This window comes from Octodon degus, unplaced genomic scaffold, assembly GCF_000260255.1.
Source record: "Octodon degus isolate 3935 unplaced genomic scaffold, OctDeg1.0 scaffold00065, whole genome shotgun sequence".
Lineage (NCBI taxonomy): Eukaryota > Metazoa > Chordata > Mammalia > Rodentia > Octodontidae > Octodon > Octodon degus.
The window spans coordinates 7151053-7163826 of NW_004524641.1; the positions used below are offsets into that span (position 1 = coordinate 7151053).

The window sequence follows — 12774 nt, forward strand, 5'->3', positions numbered from 1 at the left end:
TAGGTGCTTTAGACCACTGAGCCATCTCACCAGCCCTCCTCTTATATTTTTTAATTAAAAAAAAAAGTTTATGTATTTGGTACAGGGTCTCACTATGCAGCTCAGACTCGTAGTGATCCTCCTGTCTCAGCCTCCCCAGCACTGGCATTATAGGTGTGCACCACTACACCTGGTTTCGGCAGCTGGCAAGGCAAGGCACGGCACATGGCACAGCACAGCATGTGGTAGTGGGAATTGAACTTGGGTCCTTGAACTTGCCAGGCAGGCACTTAGACCACTGAGCTATCTCCCCGGCCCCAGGAAGGCTCTTCTTGACTGGAGGTGTACAAGGGGTCCCATGTCCAAGGCCTCTCCTTGCCATGCCTCCGCCAGAGCCTCCTAATGGTACAGTAATGTTTTGTTCCTTCTCACCCTCCTCCATTTCTCTCTTAACTGCTTATTTCCTCCTTGCCAGGACCTATCTTTCCTTCAAGACCCAGCCCTCCACTTCATGGGGTTTCCCCTTTCCATCTCCCAAATGGATTGTGAATTCCTCTTCTCTTCCAACTGCCTGTAGAAAATGGTATGCGTGAGTGTTGTGTCTTCTCTGGGACATAAATTCCTTATGGGAAGGATGGTCTTCTGAAGTGTCACAGCCCAGTCTCACACTTAGTACATACTCATGAATTCACTGAGCAATAAACAGGAAGCTTGGGATTTGGAGGGGCACGCTAGTTACCTGAGCCAAGCAAGGAGTATTTCAATCACTTATAGTTTGGTGAGGCCTCACAGCTGAGGCCTCCCGCCTCCCCTAACTGCTCCTTAAGGGATGCTGGTCGTTTTTCAAAGACAGTAGAGGGAAGAGAAGTTGACAGCATCCTATTTGGCATCTATGTCAAACAGGGTAAGACTTACAAAGGCTCCCTTTTGGAACTTTCTCAACACCAAAAAATGTTATTTTTCCCACAGAAGCCCATCGATGTGAGTGCAGCTCTCCAGGATGGGTGTGCCCACACAAAGGTACACTCTGCCAGTCTTTGGGGGGTTTGTCTATGTGTGAGTCTGCTTGCTCATCTTGGAGGAAGGAAAAATCCTTCTTCTCTGTCTTGGAGATGGTCTCTGTGGTTGAGCCAACCCACTGTCCAAAGGCGCCATAAAAATGTTTCTCCCTGGGCTCTGGGAGCTTGGAATGAGGTGAGTGGGTTCTCTTTGGACTCTGATGGGACTTCTCTAGAAAAGTCAGTGTAAGCAGCTCTAACTGAGGTAGAGAAATTAGGTGACATGCTGGCAGAGCCTTGGTGAAGGTGCAGCTTCGGATAGGAAGCCGTCATTCCTTAAAATTATTTTCCCTGTGTAATGTCCTTCCATCTATCTTACTGGGGAAAGAGCAGCTTGGGGTGTGAATCACACCACAGCTGCTCAGCAAACATACAGTTTGTTGATGGGATACTCTACCTTAAAATGAATGATGTGGCCCTTGGAGACAATGCCCATGTCTTTCAAATCTTCTTCATCCAGAAGCAGCAGCCGCTTGCCCGTGATATTGTTGTCCTTAAACAGGCTTGCGTAGCCACTCATCTCCACGGAGGAGTCACCTGCTGGGGTGAGGAGAAGCAGAGGGAAGTGAGGCTCCACCACGCCCCCAACAAAGTTGACTCCACACGCAAGAACATAACTGATGCCACTTGCCTTTTCTGACGAGCTGCTGAACCCAAAAATACTGTGAAGAGAGGACATACATGGATTGGAGGACTGACACACAGTGGTCATTCTTCATAGTAAAACAGCTGTCAGTATGTTACATGTCTCTAATTCCTGGCTCAGGCACAAAGGGAAGTCAAACAGTTTCTGTTTATAGTTCATTTATTTTTTTGGGGGGGTGTGTGGAAGCGGAGAATGAACTCAGGCCCTTGCATTTGGCAGGCAAGCACTTATTCTATTGAGCCATCTCCCCTGCCCTGTTTATAGTTTTAAAACTCAAGCTTTCAAATTGGAGCTTTTGGGGCCGGGGAGAGGGCTCAGTGGAATAAGCGCTTCCCTGGCAAGCACAAGGCCCTGAATTCAATGCCCAGTTCCGGGGGGGGGGGGGGGAAGACTACAAATTGGAGCTCTTGCTTTCTTTGGAGTCTGTGGGCAGTTGAAGGGTTTCCCTAGGGGAAATTTTAAAATCTTTTCACAAGGGTTCTTATAGTAATCTTCCCCCCTAAGGGCCAGTGGCTCCTGGATTACTCAGGGGCAGTGGCTGCAGGAACCACAGGGACTATAGAGCAGTGGACAGATGAACTTCCCTGTTCCAGGACTGTGGAACACATTGGGCATGATGCAGCCACATAGCCTGGACAGGTCCAAGCATGAGGCTGCCTGTGTAGTTGGACCAAGTGACCATCAGTCGTTGGATTTCACTTGGTTTCTGCTCACAGTGGCCTCCATGCTGGGTGAAGCTGTGTAGACAGAAGGCTGGGCTCAGGCCCTCCCTCTGGAGAACCCATGACCCTGGAATTTTATTTAAATGCCTTGGAAGCCACTCTACCTCACAGCAAATACTAAAAGTAACTGTTATAACCTAGTGATTTTAAGATAATTTCTTTTCAAAGGAGAGTTGGCTTTTTGGCAGGGGATAAAGGGATTGTGCTCAGGCCTGGGAATAAAGGAGAACTTAAGTTCTCTTTCCATGGTAGACAGGGCTGGCAGGAAAGTTGGGATTACCAGGGATCAGTGAATGGGCAGAAACAGGCAACTGGTGCCAGGTTTCTCACACTGCAGAAGCCAAAGAGGTTTTCCACCATGAGAGTACAAAGGGCAGAGAGGGGAATGCCCTGGCTCTCAGACCCAGTTGTGTTAAATAAGCCAACCTTCAGAAGAGTTCCTAGCAGAGAGTCTTTTCCCTGGGGTGGGGCCCATCCTGTTCAGCTAGTGTTCCTTCTTGATTTTCTTCATTTACTGATACACTTGAGCTTATAAATTGGACCTGGACAGGTATAAGTCCCTGTGGTCTCTGATCAGGAATTCTCATGCCTGTTTTTATCACTTAGGAAACAGACATGGAGATGTAACAGGCTAAGGAAAAGCATTGTTCTTCAAGGTAGAATACTGTTTTACCCAGAGTATGGAGTGTAAGACTTTTTTTTGTGTGTGTGCAGGGTCTCACTACGCAGCTCAGACTCCTAATGATCCTATTTTCTGCCTCCCTAGTGCTCCTAAGACTTTTTTGAACTCAATTATCTACCCACATCTTCCTAGCCAAATGGAACTCCTCTGGCTACGGCAGGATGTCTGGGAGCGGTGTGTCTACTCCTCCTGCCAGAGGCTTAGGGCTGGCCAACGTGGTGCCATCATGCCGTGAGCAGGCCTAAGCAGGAATCACGTACTACGTAGGCAACCCAGCCCAGTACTGCCTCTAGCAGATTCATCTTTACCATGGCTCAGTCTATGCAAGGGTTTTAGGAAAATTTAAATCAATTTATTTATTTATTTATTTATTTATTTATTTATTTATTTGGAGAACCGGGGATTGAACTTAGGCCCTTATGCTTGCCAGGCAAGCACTTATTCTACTGAGCCATCTCCCCAGTCCAAGATCAATTTATTTTTCAAGGTTTTTCATGCTTTCCTAGGTCATTTGGTTTGGTTTTGTGATTGCTATTTTTTACGTCTTCTGGAGTATTTTTAGAATCAACAGGAAGGTGGGATCCTTTTACAAGTTTACATACCTGCATTTCTCTTGAGTTTGCAATTGTTATTGAAACCAGAAAATAATGAAATTTGTCAACTTCGGCTAGTTAGACCTCCCTATGACCCAAATCCTCCTGGCTGCACTTTAAGCCTGTACACAAATGTCTGAAATACCTGCCCGGGCCCAGTGAGGCATCAACAGAAGCAGCTTACCACGTCGTCTTCAGTCCATGCACTAATCTCAAAGGAAGGCAGCAGCTGCGTGGGAGATATGAATGAAATGAAAACCAGAGCAATATTATCCTTGTCTTTTTGGCTTGTCCTCTGGGGTCCCTCAGCTCCCAAGCGCTTCTCTGGCTTGGTTCCTCTTGCAGGTTGGAAGAATGGGAGAGAACTTCCCTGACTCTAAGAAGTTCTCAAGTGCTCCAAAGGTTCTGACGCCAGAGGCCAACAACACACACCTATTGTACTTTGTGAGCTGCTCCAGGCAGGACTTTGCACAACTTGGTATTTTCTTCTCTCGGTCTTTGGCACACCAGGAGTGGTCTTACATCCCATAACAGGGCTGTGACAATCGGGATTTCTGACATTATCCAGGTACCACAGCTTTCTTCAGAATTCTCAGCCCATAGTATCAGGTTCTTTTATCAATGAAAAGTCCAAACCAACCCCTTGGTAAGTGGACAATTATTATACTTCTTTTCACAGGGGGATTTCTAAGTGTTTAAATGTCTCAGTGGCAGGATATTTGTAAAAGCAAGCTTGGGAATCCATGGAGGAAGGACAACACATGGACCTGGAATTGTCCTAAGAAACCCAGGTGTAGTCACCTAACACAGCTTGACATGCCTCCCTGCCTGGGGCGCCAGCAGGAATAGAGCCCTGGCAGAGCACTCAGCCCGCACCACCTGTACAACCAAAGAGCGCCTCACTTCACTGGGCGCCCCATGGCCACAGGCTCAATGACATGTGTTTATAATCCTTGAAAAAGACTGTTTTAGGACTAAAATTGGAGTTTGGTAAAGTCATCAGCTTTGACCAACTTCTTAGGGTGCTAACATGTTGGGGCACTTATAGCATGTTAAAGTATTAGCTAATCTCTGTTACCAATCATGGTTTTTGGTAGGTGTCTTGAAAAAGGTGAATTTGGTTGCTTTTACTATTAATGTAACGATCAGAGAGTTTGTCTGATCTGTAAGTATTTTATAGTCACATATTCAAAACCCTGCTAGAAGTACAGCACCTGCAGGGAGCTTTGAATAGAACTGAGGGAGAAACAGGCGTGGATCACACACGGGGAGCACAAAACAGCCCTCATTGTCATTTACGCAGTATCTAGCATATACAACCTGCTATATTTTTATTGAATCATTTTACAGAATGAAATAGTTGAAGGATGCACACACAGACATGCTAACTTCTCTGGCCAAGTTCACTGGGCATTGGGATACAAAGCCAGATGTAATCACAAAGCATACCAGAACAGGATGGACATGTGGGAGGTGCAGGGGCTTGAGCTTGGTACTGCAGGGCTAGGAGGAGAGGGGTGATGCCAGGCGAAGGGAAGGAACAAGGCAAAGCACTGGCAATGGGAGAAGGAAGGAGAGGGAGCAGATGGATGTGGCGCATTCGCCTCATGGGAGCCAGGACACAGTGAGCTCACATTGCAGGAAGACGGGGTAATGAAGCAGACTCAGGGATGGAGTTCTCCCTAGTTTTTTAAAAAAAATTCTGCTGGTTATATAAATGTGTACAGTTTGAGTAAAAGAGTCAGGTTGCAGGGATATAAAGCATATACCTATATCAATACCATTCTGTGAGTGCCTGATACCCCATGTGCCTTATTCCCTCAAGACTGTCCCTTCCTTTCTTGAAATGCCAGAGGTAGGTAGGAATCATCCAACACACGCACCTGCTTTAACAATGTGGCGAGGAGGAATACTTGAGGAATTGAAGCTAAAGCCGAACTTGATCAAAGAAAATACATGACAAGTTTTATTTCCTCATAGGGCTGCTGGATACAGCTGCAGAAACATGTCATGCCCTTCTCCCATCACAGGCAAAAATGTGAAATGAGGAACTTTTTGATTAGTTCAAGAAACATCAGACTGCATTACGGAAATATTTCCCGCACCAGGGCTGACTTTTATATGAAATGGGGTGCGTATGGTGTTTTGATTTTTTATATGATTTCCAAATGTTGCGCCAAACAAAATTGAGAAACAAGTTTTTCTTGAATAAAGGCAGCAAATGAAACCAACATCCTCGGCTTTAATGTCAAAAGGAGAGACGAGTTCTTGCACTCTGCGGATAGGTCATCAGCATGACACGAAGGGAAAGATACTGGACTCAATCTGATACTCACTCCTGCAGGACTCTCTGCATGGCGCTTATAAAGATCAGTGAGAAGAAGGCTGGAGCCGGGCGCCACTGCAAGACGGTTTGGATTTGGCAAGACACGGATAAGAGTTAATGATCTCCAGCCACACAGCGGCTTGCCATTTCTTTTATGTTTCTGTGCCTTGTTAACATATCACTGTATCCGCTGTAGGATGAGTTCTAAGCCTTTCTGTCTTTCTTTGGGGATAAAACAAAATCTCTCATGACTGCCCCATCACTTTACAAATTCGTTATTTACACTCCAACTGACTTCAGGAATGAAAAGGTAACACTCACGTGTGTGTGCATGACAAGGCTTCCTTCAAAGGATGTTGCAGGCTCAGTCTAACAAAGATTTTATATACACAGCAACACATAACAAAGGGATTTACTGTCAAAACGTTTATTGCAAAATGGAGTCTTAGAACAAAAGAAAGCAAAGAAAAGTTCACATCAAAATGAAATGTATGACACCAACTTGGATTTCTGAATACATTGTGGACTCTGTGCTGGAATATCAAATTCCAATATGCAGTCAGTAACTGAGTAGTCTTACCACACAAGAGTAAAATTTAATCTTTCATACAAACATTATACATGATACTTGGCATAGGACTTGCTCAGAATAACATTGCAATAGAATGACTGAGAGAAGGTTTCTGCTTAAAAAAAAAATAAAGTGATAATGCCATCTACTTGAAGCTCACACCCAAGGAATACAAAAATTATTTAACACAAAATTTTAAAAGTGCAAAAGCAGTATGTGCAGTGTATTATCTGATATTAAAAACACACACTGTTCTGCATACAATATAAAAGAATTAATGGAGGTGCCTGAAGTCATAGTTCTTAAGTAAATAACCACATGCCAGAAAGCTCCTCAAAAGCAGCAGAGCGCATATGAAGTCAGTCTCAGAAAACATGGCCATTCCCTAGTTTCCCGACAAACACGCATTTTTCACCATAGAAATGCTACATCTAATGCTATTAGGCTCTGCTAGATTAAAACAGATCAGAGTCTGTCTGGCGATGCTTAAAATCTCAAGGAAAACAGTCTTGCTCAAATGCATCAAAAGGTGCCTGATTATAGAAAGCTTATGCTCTATCATATATGTGGTATGGTGAGACGACTAGTCTTACACAAGGCTGCAACAAGTTTAGTGTAACGAAATTTTTTAAAAAAGGGTATCAATATTTAAATAAGACCAAGTTTTAGAGCTGTGCTTTCGTAACACTCTTACCACTCGAATGGAAAATTAAAGTTATATACACAGTAGTACCTTACTAACAGAAGTCAGTTTGGATCTCTCTTGCATCCTCACCTAACCCCCTAATTTGTTTCATTTTGATGTGGATCAAGTTTAGGTACCTGAGCTGGTGTTAAGGTCTAATAAATCCACTGCATGTTTAAAAGACTCAAGGGCTAAAAGCCCAGACCTCAGTATTTCCGGAGCATCAAAAATTGTGTGCTCCGTGCCTACATCCGCCTCACCATGGTTCTTTATATAAAGTGTTAAAATGTGGCTTTACTTTAATGAGACTGCTATTAGCAAAGGAGGCTTTTACATTAACCTCACTGTGTTGCAGAACTATAGCTACTGCGGTGTGGTTTTTCTCTTTTCCTGAGTTGTGGAACTGTCGCCACTGGAGAGTGACACCACCCTCCCAAGGTAAATATGGCTCCTTCATGAAGTGGCCAGCAGCACTCTTACAGAATAAGCCATTTGTTCACAATTGGAGATAAAGGCATAAACTTATAAACCTCAGATTGTGTAGCTCTCATTCTGAAAATGTGTTTTGTTTTTGTTTTGGCTTGGGTGGCTTTGGGGAGAAAAGCAGCGGTGGAACTTTAAAACTTCCAGGAGCAACACGTTTCCCAGTGGAGAGGAGACAAGGTTAGTGGTATTTAGGATGGAACTCTTCACAAGGGGAGAATGTCCTTGGCATGCAAGTTGTTAGGTCTTGGCTGCGGGCACTAAATGCTGGCCTGCTCACCATGACAGCTGAAAATGTGCCCACCACCTCCAAATACCATTAGGTGACAACACTGGGCCAGCTGAGATGTCCTAATAGGGTGTCATCAAATTCTTCATGCTCAACTTTCTGAGCAAATAAAAAGATAAAGTGTAGTAGTTTCTACTGTATGACTCATAATTATTGCCATAATTTGGCATTTCAATCTTCACTTTTCTTTTTGGTATCAGGGATCAAATTCAGGACCTTGCACTTGCCACAAAGGCACTCAGGTCGCTGAGCTATATCCCCGGCCCCATAATCCTCACTTTGAATCTTTAAGTTTTTCACTCTTCTCTTTTGAAACTACATATAATACTGATAATTTGCCATCTGAAAAACTAACATGTAAAGTGAGTTAGAAAGTACACAATTATTATCATTAGAAATTCTGCAGATGGCTAATGGACATTTTTAAAATTAATAAAATTAATAGAATCTGAAGTCTTCTAAATAATCTTCACAGATAGGAATAGAATTCAAAATTATGTTTGTAGGGGCCAGGGAGATGGCTCAGTGGAATAAGCGCTTCCCTGGCAAGCACAAGAGCATGAGTTCAATCACCGGTTCTGAAAAAAAAAAAAAAATTCTGTTTGTGTGATTTAGATTTCAGGGATGTTTAATGTTTTTCAAACTAATGCAAGGACACTGATTTGGAACAGAAAGTAAAACAGCCAATGCCAAACACATAATTCTAGGTGGTGTGCAAGTGCAAGATCCGCACTGGGGCCAGCTTTTCCATACCCTAAATCCTGCGGTTTCTTCAGGGCAGAGTATTGAGCTACGAACCTTTTTGGGGATACTGATGAGGAAAATGGCAGCAAGCAGAAGATGAGGGAAAGCTTACCTCAGCAATGACACACCCAGGTCTAGGGACAAAGTTCTGCAACTTTCCTGTTAGGGCTCTATCTGGCTACTTTTATTGCACCAAATCTTCCTTATATGGGTTTATACGTAAATCATAGGTTTATCTATAAATACTGCCTAGCAAGCATGAGGTCTTGAGTTTGATTACTGGGTTAAAAACAAACAGCACGTGCTATACGTAAATATTAAGGTATCTGTTTCATTCTGGTTAAATGCTCTGAACCTATGCCTGACTCCTCTTAAGTGAGAGGCAAGAAGCACATGCTCCCACAGAGTGCAAAGGCCTTGCCTCCTGCGGGGTCCTCCCACCTCCTTTGGCTTTGCTTCAGCATGACCAGCAATGGGGCCTTTCCGGACCACATTAAGAGCGTCCACACTCCCCTTCTGGCCACCTCGTCTTTCCCTGCTTCACAAGCACTTAGTGGATATTAACATACTGCATGAGGCCCCGTGTTGATTGCTGAACTCTAACATGAAAGCACTAGCATGTAAGCCCCGAGTGCAAAGATGTTCATCTAGCTGTACCTAGGACAGTACTAGCACAGTGAGGACCAGCAGAAGGCATGACCTTAGCTCCGGCTAGAAGATATGCAAGAGGCTGTAAAGCCCAGTGTCTTCCACTTTCCTCCTCAGAGCCCCTGGCAGGATCCGCTGGGAAGCAGGCAGTAGAAGTCACTCCTCTGTACCGTTTTTCTCCTAAGTGGTTGGCGAGGTCAGGCAGTACTCCTATCTGAGCACAGGCTGCCCATGTCTGTGCGCATGTGTGTGGATCTAGGCATGCAGACAGAGCCGAAAGCAGAACACCCATGAGGGGGACCTATCTTCTAGGGCAAAGGTGTACAGGCTCCTGTGTTTATTCAGCCTGCGGGTGGTGGCAGCCTGCAACACCTCACACCAGGTGCACCTGGCCAGGGCTCACCGTTTCCAAAGAGCAACTGGATTAAATCTATTTGTACAGGTTTATGTCCTAATTCTGTTCACTTTGTCTTTACTGAAACCTTTATACTTTTAATTTCATTTTAGCCTAAGCAAGTATCACTTGAAATTGACAGTTCAGTTTTCTAGAAAGGTATAGAAACCACGTATTTTTCAGTGTCTTCTCACTGGCACGATAGCAGCTGACATTCACTGGTCACTCCATGGGCCTGGTACTGTGCTAAGTGCTCCTCACACTATCTCTTTTAATTCTCAAGACAGTGCTCTGAAGCAGGTTCCTATTATTCCCATGTTAATAATGACCAAACAAGGTAACGGAGATGAGACTTTCCTGAGACTGCACAGAGGAGACCCCAGAACATGCTACCAGTTATCTCTCCCCATCATTTTATGGTGTTTTTCAGCTTTCAGCAGGGATTAGAAGCACATTATATTTCAAATTCCAAAACTTTTTTCTTTTTTTTTTTTGGCGGTACTGGGGATTGAACTCAGGGCCCTGCGCTTGCCAGGCAAGCGCTTATTCCACTGAGCCATCTCCCCAGCTCTCCGAAACTTTTTTCTGATAAAATATACTTAGAGATGCTATTAGAAACATCGTTGATGGGGTCAGGGAGATGGCTCAATAGAAAAAGCACTTGCCTGGCAAGCACAAGGGCCTGAGTTCAATCCTCAGTTCCGCAAAAAAAGAGAAAAAAAAAAGAGAAAAAAAAGAAAAGAAATATCATTGATAATATCCTTTTTCCTTAATATTTTCATATAAAGAGCCACCAAAAGTATTTTAGTTTGAGTCAAATGACACTGCTTTCCAATTCAAATTGAAAAGTCTTTGTTTTTCTGCCTTTTAAACTAACTGCCATTTTAAAAACTATGTGTTGAAGTCTAAACAAGCTTTGACAAACATGTGGTAGCATATGGAGAATATTCTGGGCAGCCAGGGCTTCAGAGCAGCACCTGTGCCTGTTTTTCTGAAACGCCAGCATCACTGAGCAGATTTAAAAAAGACAATTCCAGAAAGCTAGATCTGATACAGAAAGGACCTTCACAGTGATCTTTTGCTCCAGTAAGGCTGATGTACCTTTCCTATTTTCTTTTTTTACAATATTTAATTTCCTCCTTAAGATATGTATACCTACATTTAGAATCCAGGGTTATTATGCCTTTCTGGAAAACAAAGAAAAAAGCAAGCACGCGGCACGCCCTTACCAGACCTGCAGAGGCTGTGCCTCTCTGTGAGTAAAGTACAAGCTAAGCCCCAGGAGACAGCGTGGTGGTGCTCAAGAGCTTCCAGGGCTAGGACTGGGATGCACGCTGGTGACTGCTGCTGCTGACCTCAATCGGTCTTCCTCTTTCACATGTACTATTGAGGATACTTCCTGGGTTTTACTTTGAGTAGTTGTGCTATGTAGTATGAAAAAATTCTTGGCACTTAGGCTATTTCTGAAGAAGCACTCTGTTATAACCCTTTATCTCATGTTCTTGTGGCTGGATTTTGCAGTCACTATCAATCATTTCTGACATCATGATGTACTGTCTTGAGAAAAAATATAGTATATTACAGAAGAATCAAGTGTCAAAGAAGAATTAGGAGTGAAAGGTGCTTGTTCAAAATGTAAATTTTCTTACCAGCTGAATAAAGGTAATAAAATAAAGTCAAATAAAAATTATAAAATATTCATTAAGAAGAAAAATGGAGAATGTCATTAACTACTGTATTGTATATAGAATCAGAAATTTCTATAATCAGGCACCCATACGCTGAGTCATAAGTATACCTTTGGCTTAATCACACTGCCCCACTTTTCTGTGAACAAAAATAAGTCAAAAGTAAATTACTGTCTTGTAAATATAACTGACCTAAAAATACAGTGCTTGGTTTTCTGCCTCCTTAACTGTCTTTTGTGCAGACTGAGATAACAAGTTTCTTTTGTTTTTCTGAACATTTTCAATTTTATTAGTTTGCTTTCTCCTTTCATTCACTATTATTATCCATGTCATTCTCCTCCTCACCATCACCACCGTCATCATCACCTTCTGACAAGTCAAAATCACTGAACCCCAGGGCCATGTTGACCTTCTTTCCCCTTCTCTTAGATGTGGTTTTGGAAGAATTCTGCTTGGCTTGCATGTTTATCTGCATCCCAGAATGCAGCACCGCTCCTGCTTTGTTCATTGAGAAGATATCCCCAAAGCCCATCAGCATCATGGCCTGCAGACCTGGGTTCATGCCATGTCCCTCCCCGTTACTTGCTGCTGTGATCTGACATGACATCTCTGCACTGTTTGATTCCTCTGTTTTAGATTCAAAGTAAGACTCCTCAGACATTCTTGCAGCAAGAGGCAAGAGAAGCTATCGAAGGGGAAGAAAGGACAGAAGCAAAAAGAGAAATTAGGACCAATTTAAATAAGGGGAATAGAACCACAAAATTAGTTGGCACTGCACAGGAGGTAAGTGATTAGTGAAATACATGAACACAGGGAAGTATGCATAAGAACTTATTTAAGGCAGATTTGGCTCTAGTGTATTTGCCATAATTTATGAATGAGAAATTTGAACCAAAGTCTATAACACACTATAGCAAGCCAAATTCCAAATGGGCAAGAAGGTGCAAGTTTTAAGCTTAAAATCATCTTCAGAAATTTTCTTAATTTTCCCCAATTTCACTCAGAAATATTTAGTTAATCTCTATATTTTTTTTTTAAAAAAGAAACAAAGCAGAGATTAAATCTCAAGTAAAAATTAAGAAACGCCTGTACCAAGGAAGAAAAGCTCAGAGGAAGCATAGAAACAGTTCAGGTGTCAATACAGTTCTGCAGAAATTTGGGTGGCAAATGGCATTATAAAACTAGACTAGTATTCTGAATACAATAAAAAAATCAGTCTAGAATTTTACTTGTTTCCATTTATTATTTATTAAATCCAGATCTAAC

General features: G+C 42.9%; 1 protein-coding gene across 6 annotated transcripts in view; it reads right to left on the bottom strand.

The window, feature by feature from the left end:
• Map3k20 (mitogen-activated protein kinase kinase kinase 20) overlaps positions 1 to 12774 on the bottom strand; it is a 193661-nt gene that overhangs the window by 40675 nt on the left and 140212 nt on the right. For 2 of the 6 annotated variants that reach the window (XM_023719098.1, XM_023719096.1), the window contains exons 12-14: positions 3865 to 3909; positions 1669 to 1699; positions 1435 to 1574 (exon numbers count right to left, since the gene is read on the bottom strand). In XM_023719098.1, coding sequence (XP_023574866.1) covers positions 1435 to 1574; positions 1669 to 1699; positions 3865 to 3909 — 216 coding nt within the window. Of the gene's footprint in view, positions 1 to 746; positions 772 to 1434; positions 1578 to 1668; positions 1700 to 3864; positions 3910 to 10681; positions 12194 to 12774 lie in introns of those variants that run through there. The other 4 variants (XM_023719097.1, XM_023719095.1, XM_023719099.1 and 1 more) reach the window with 3 other exon arrangements.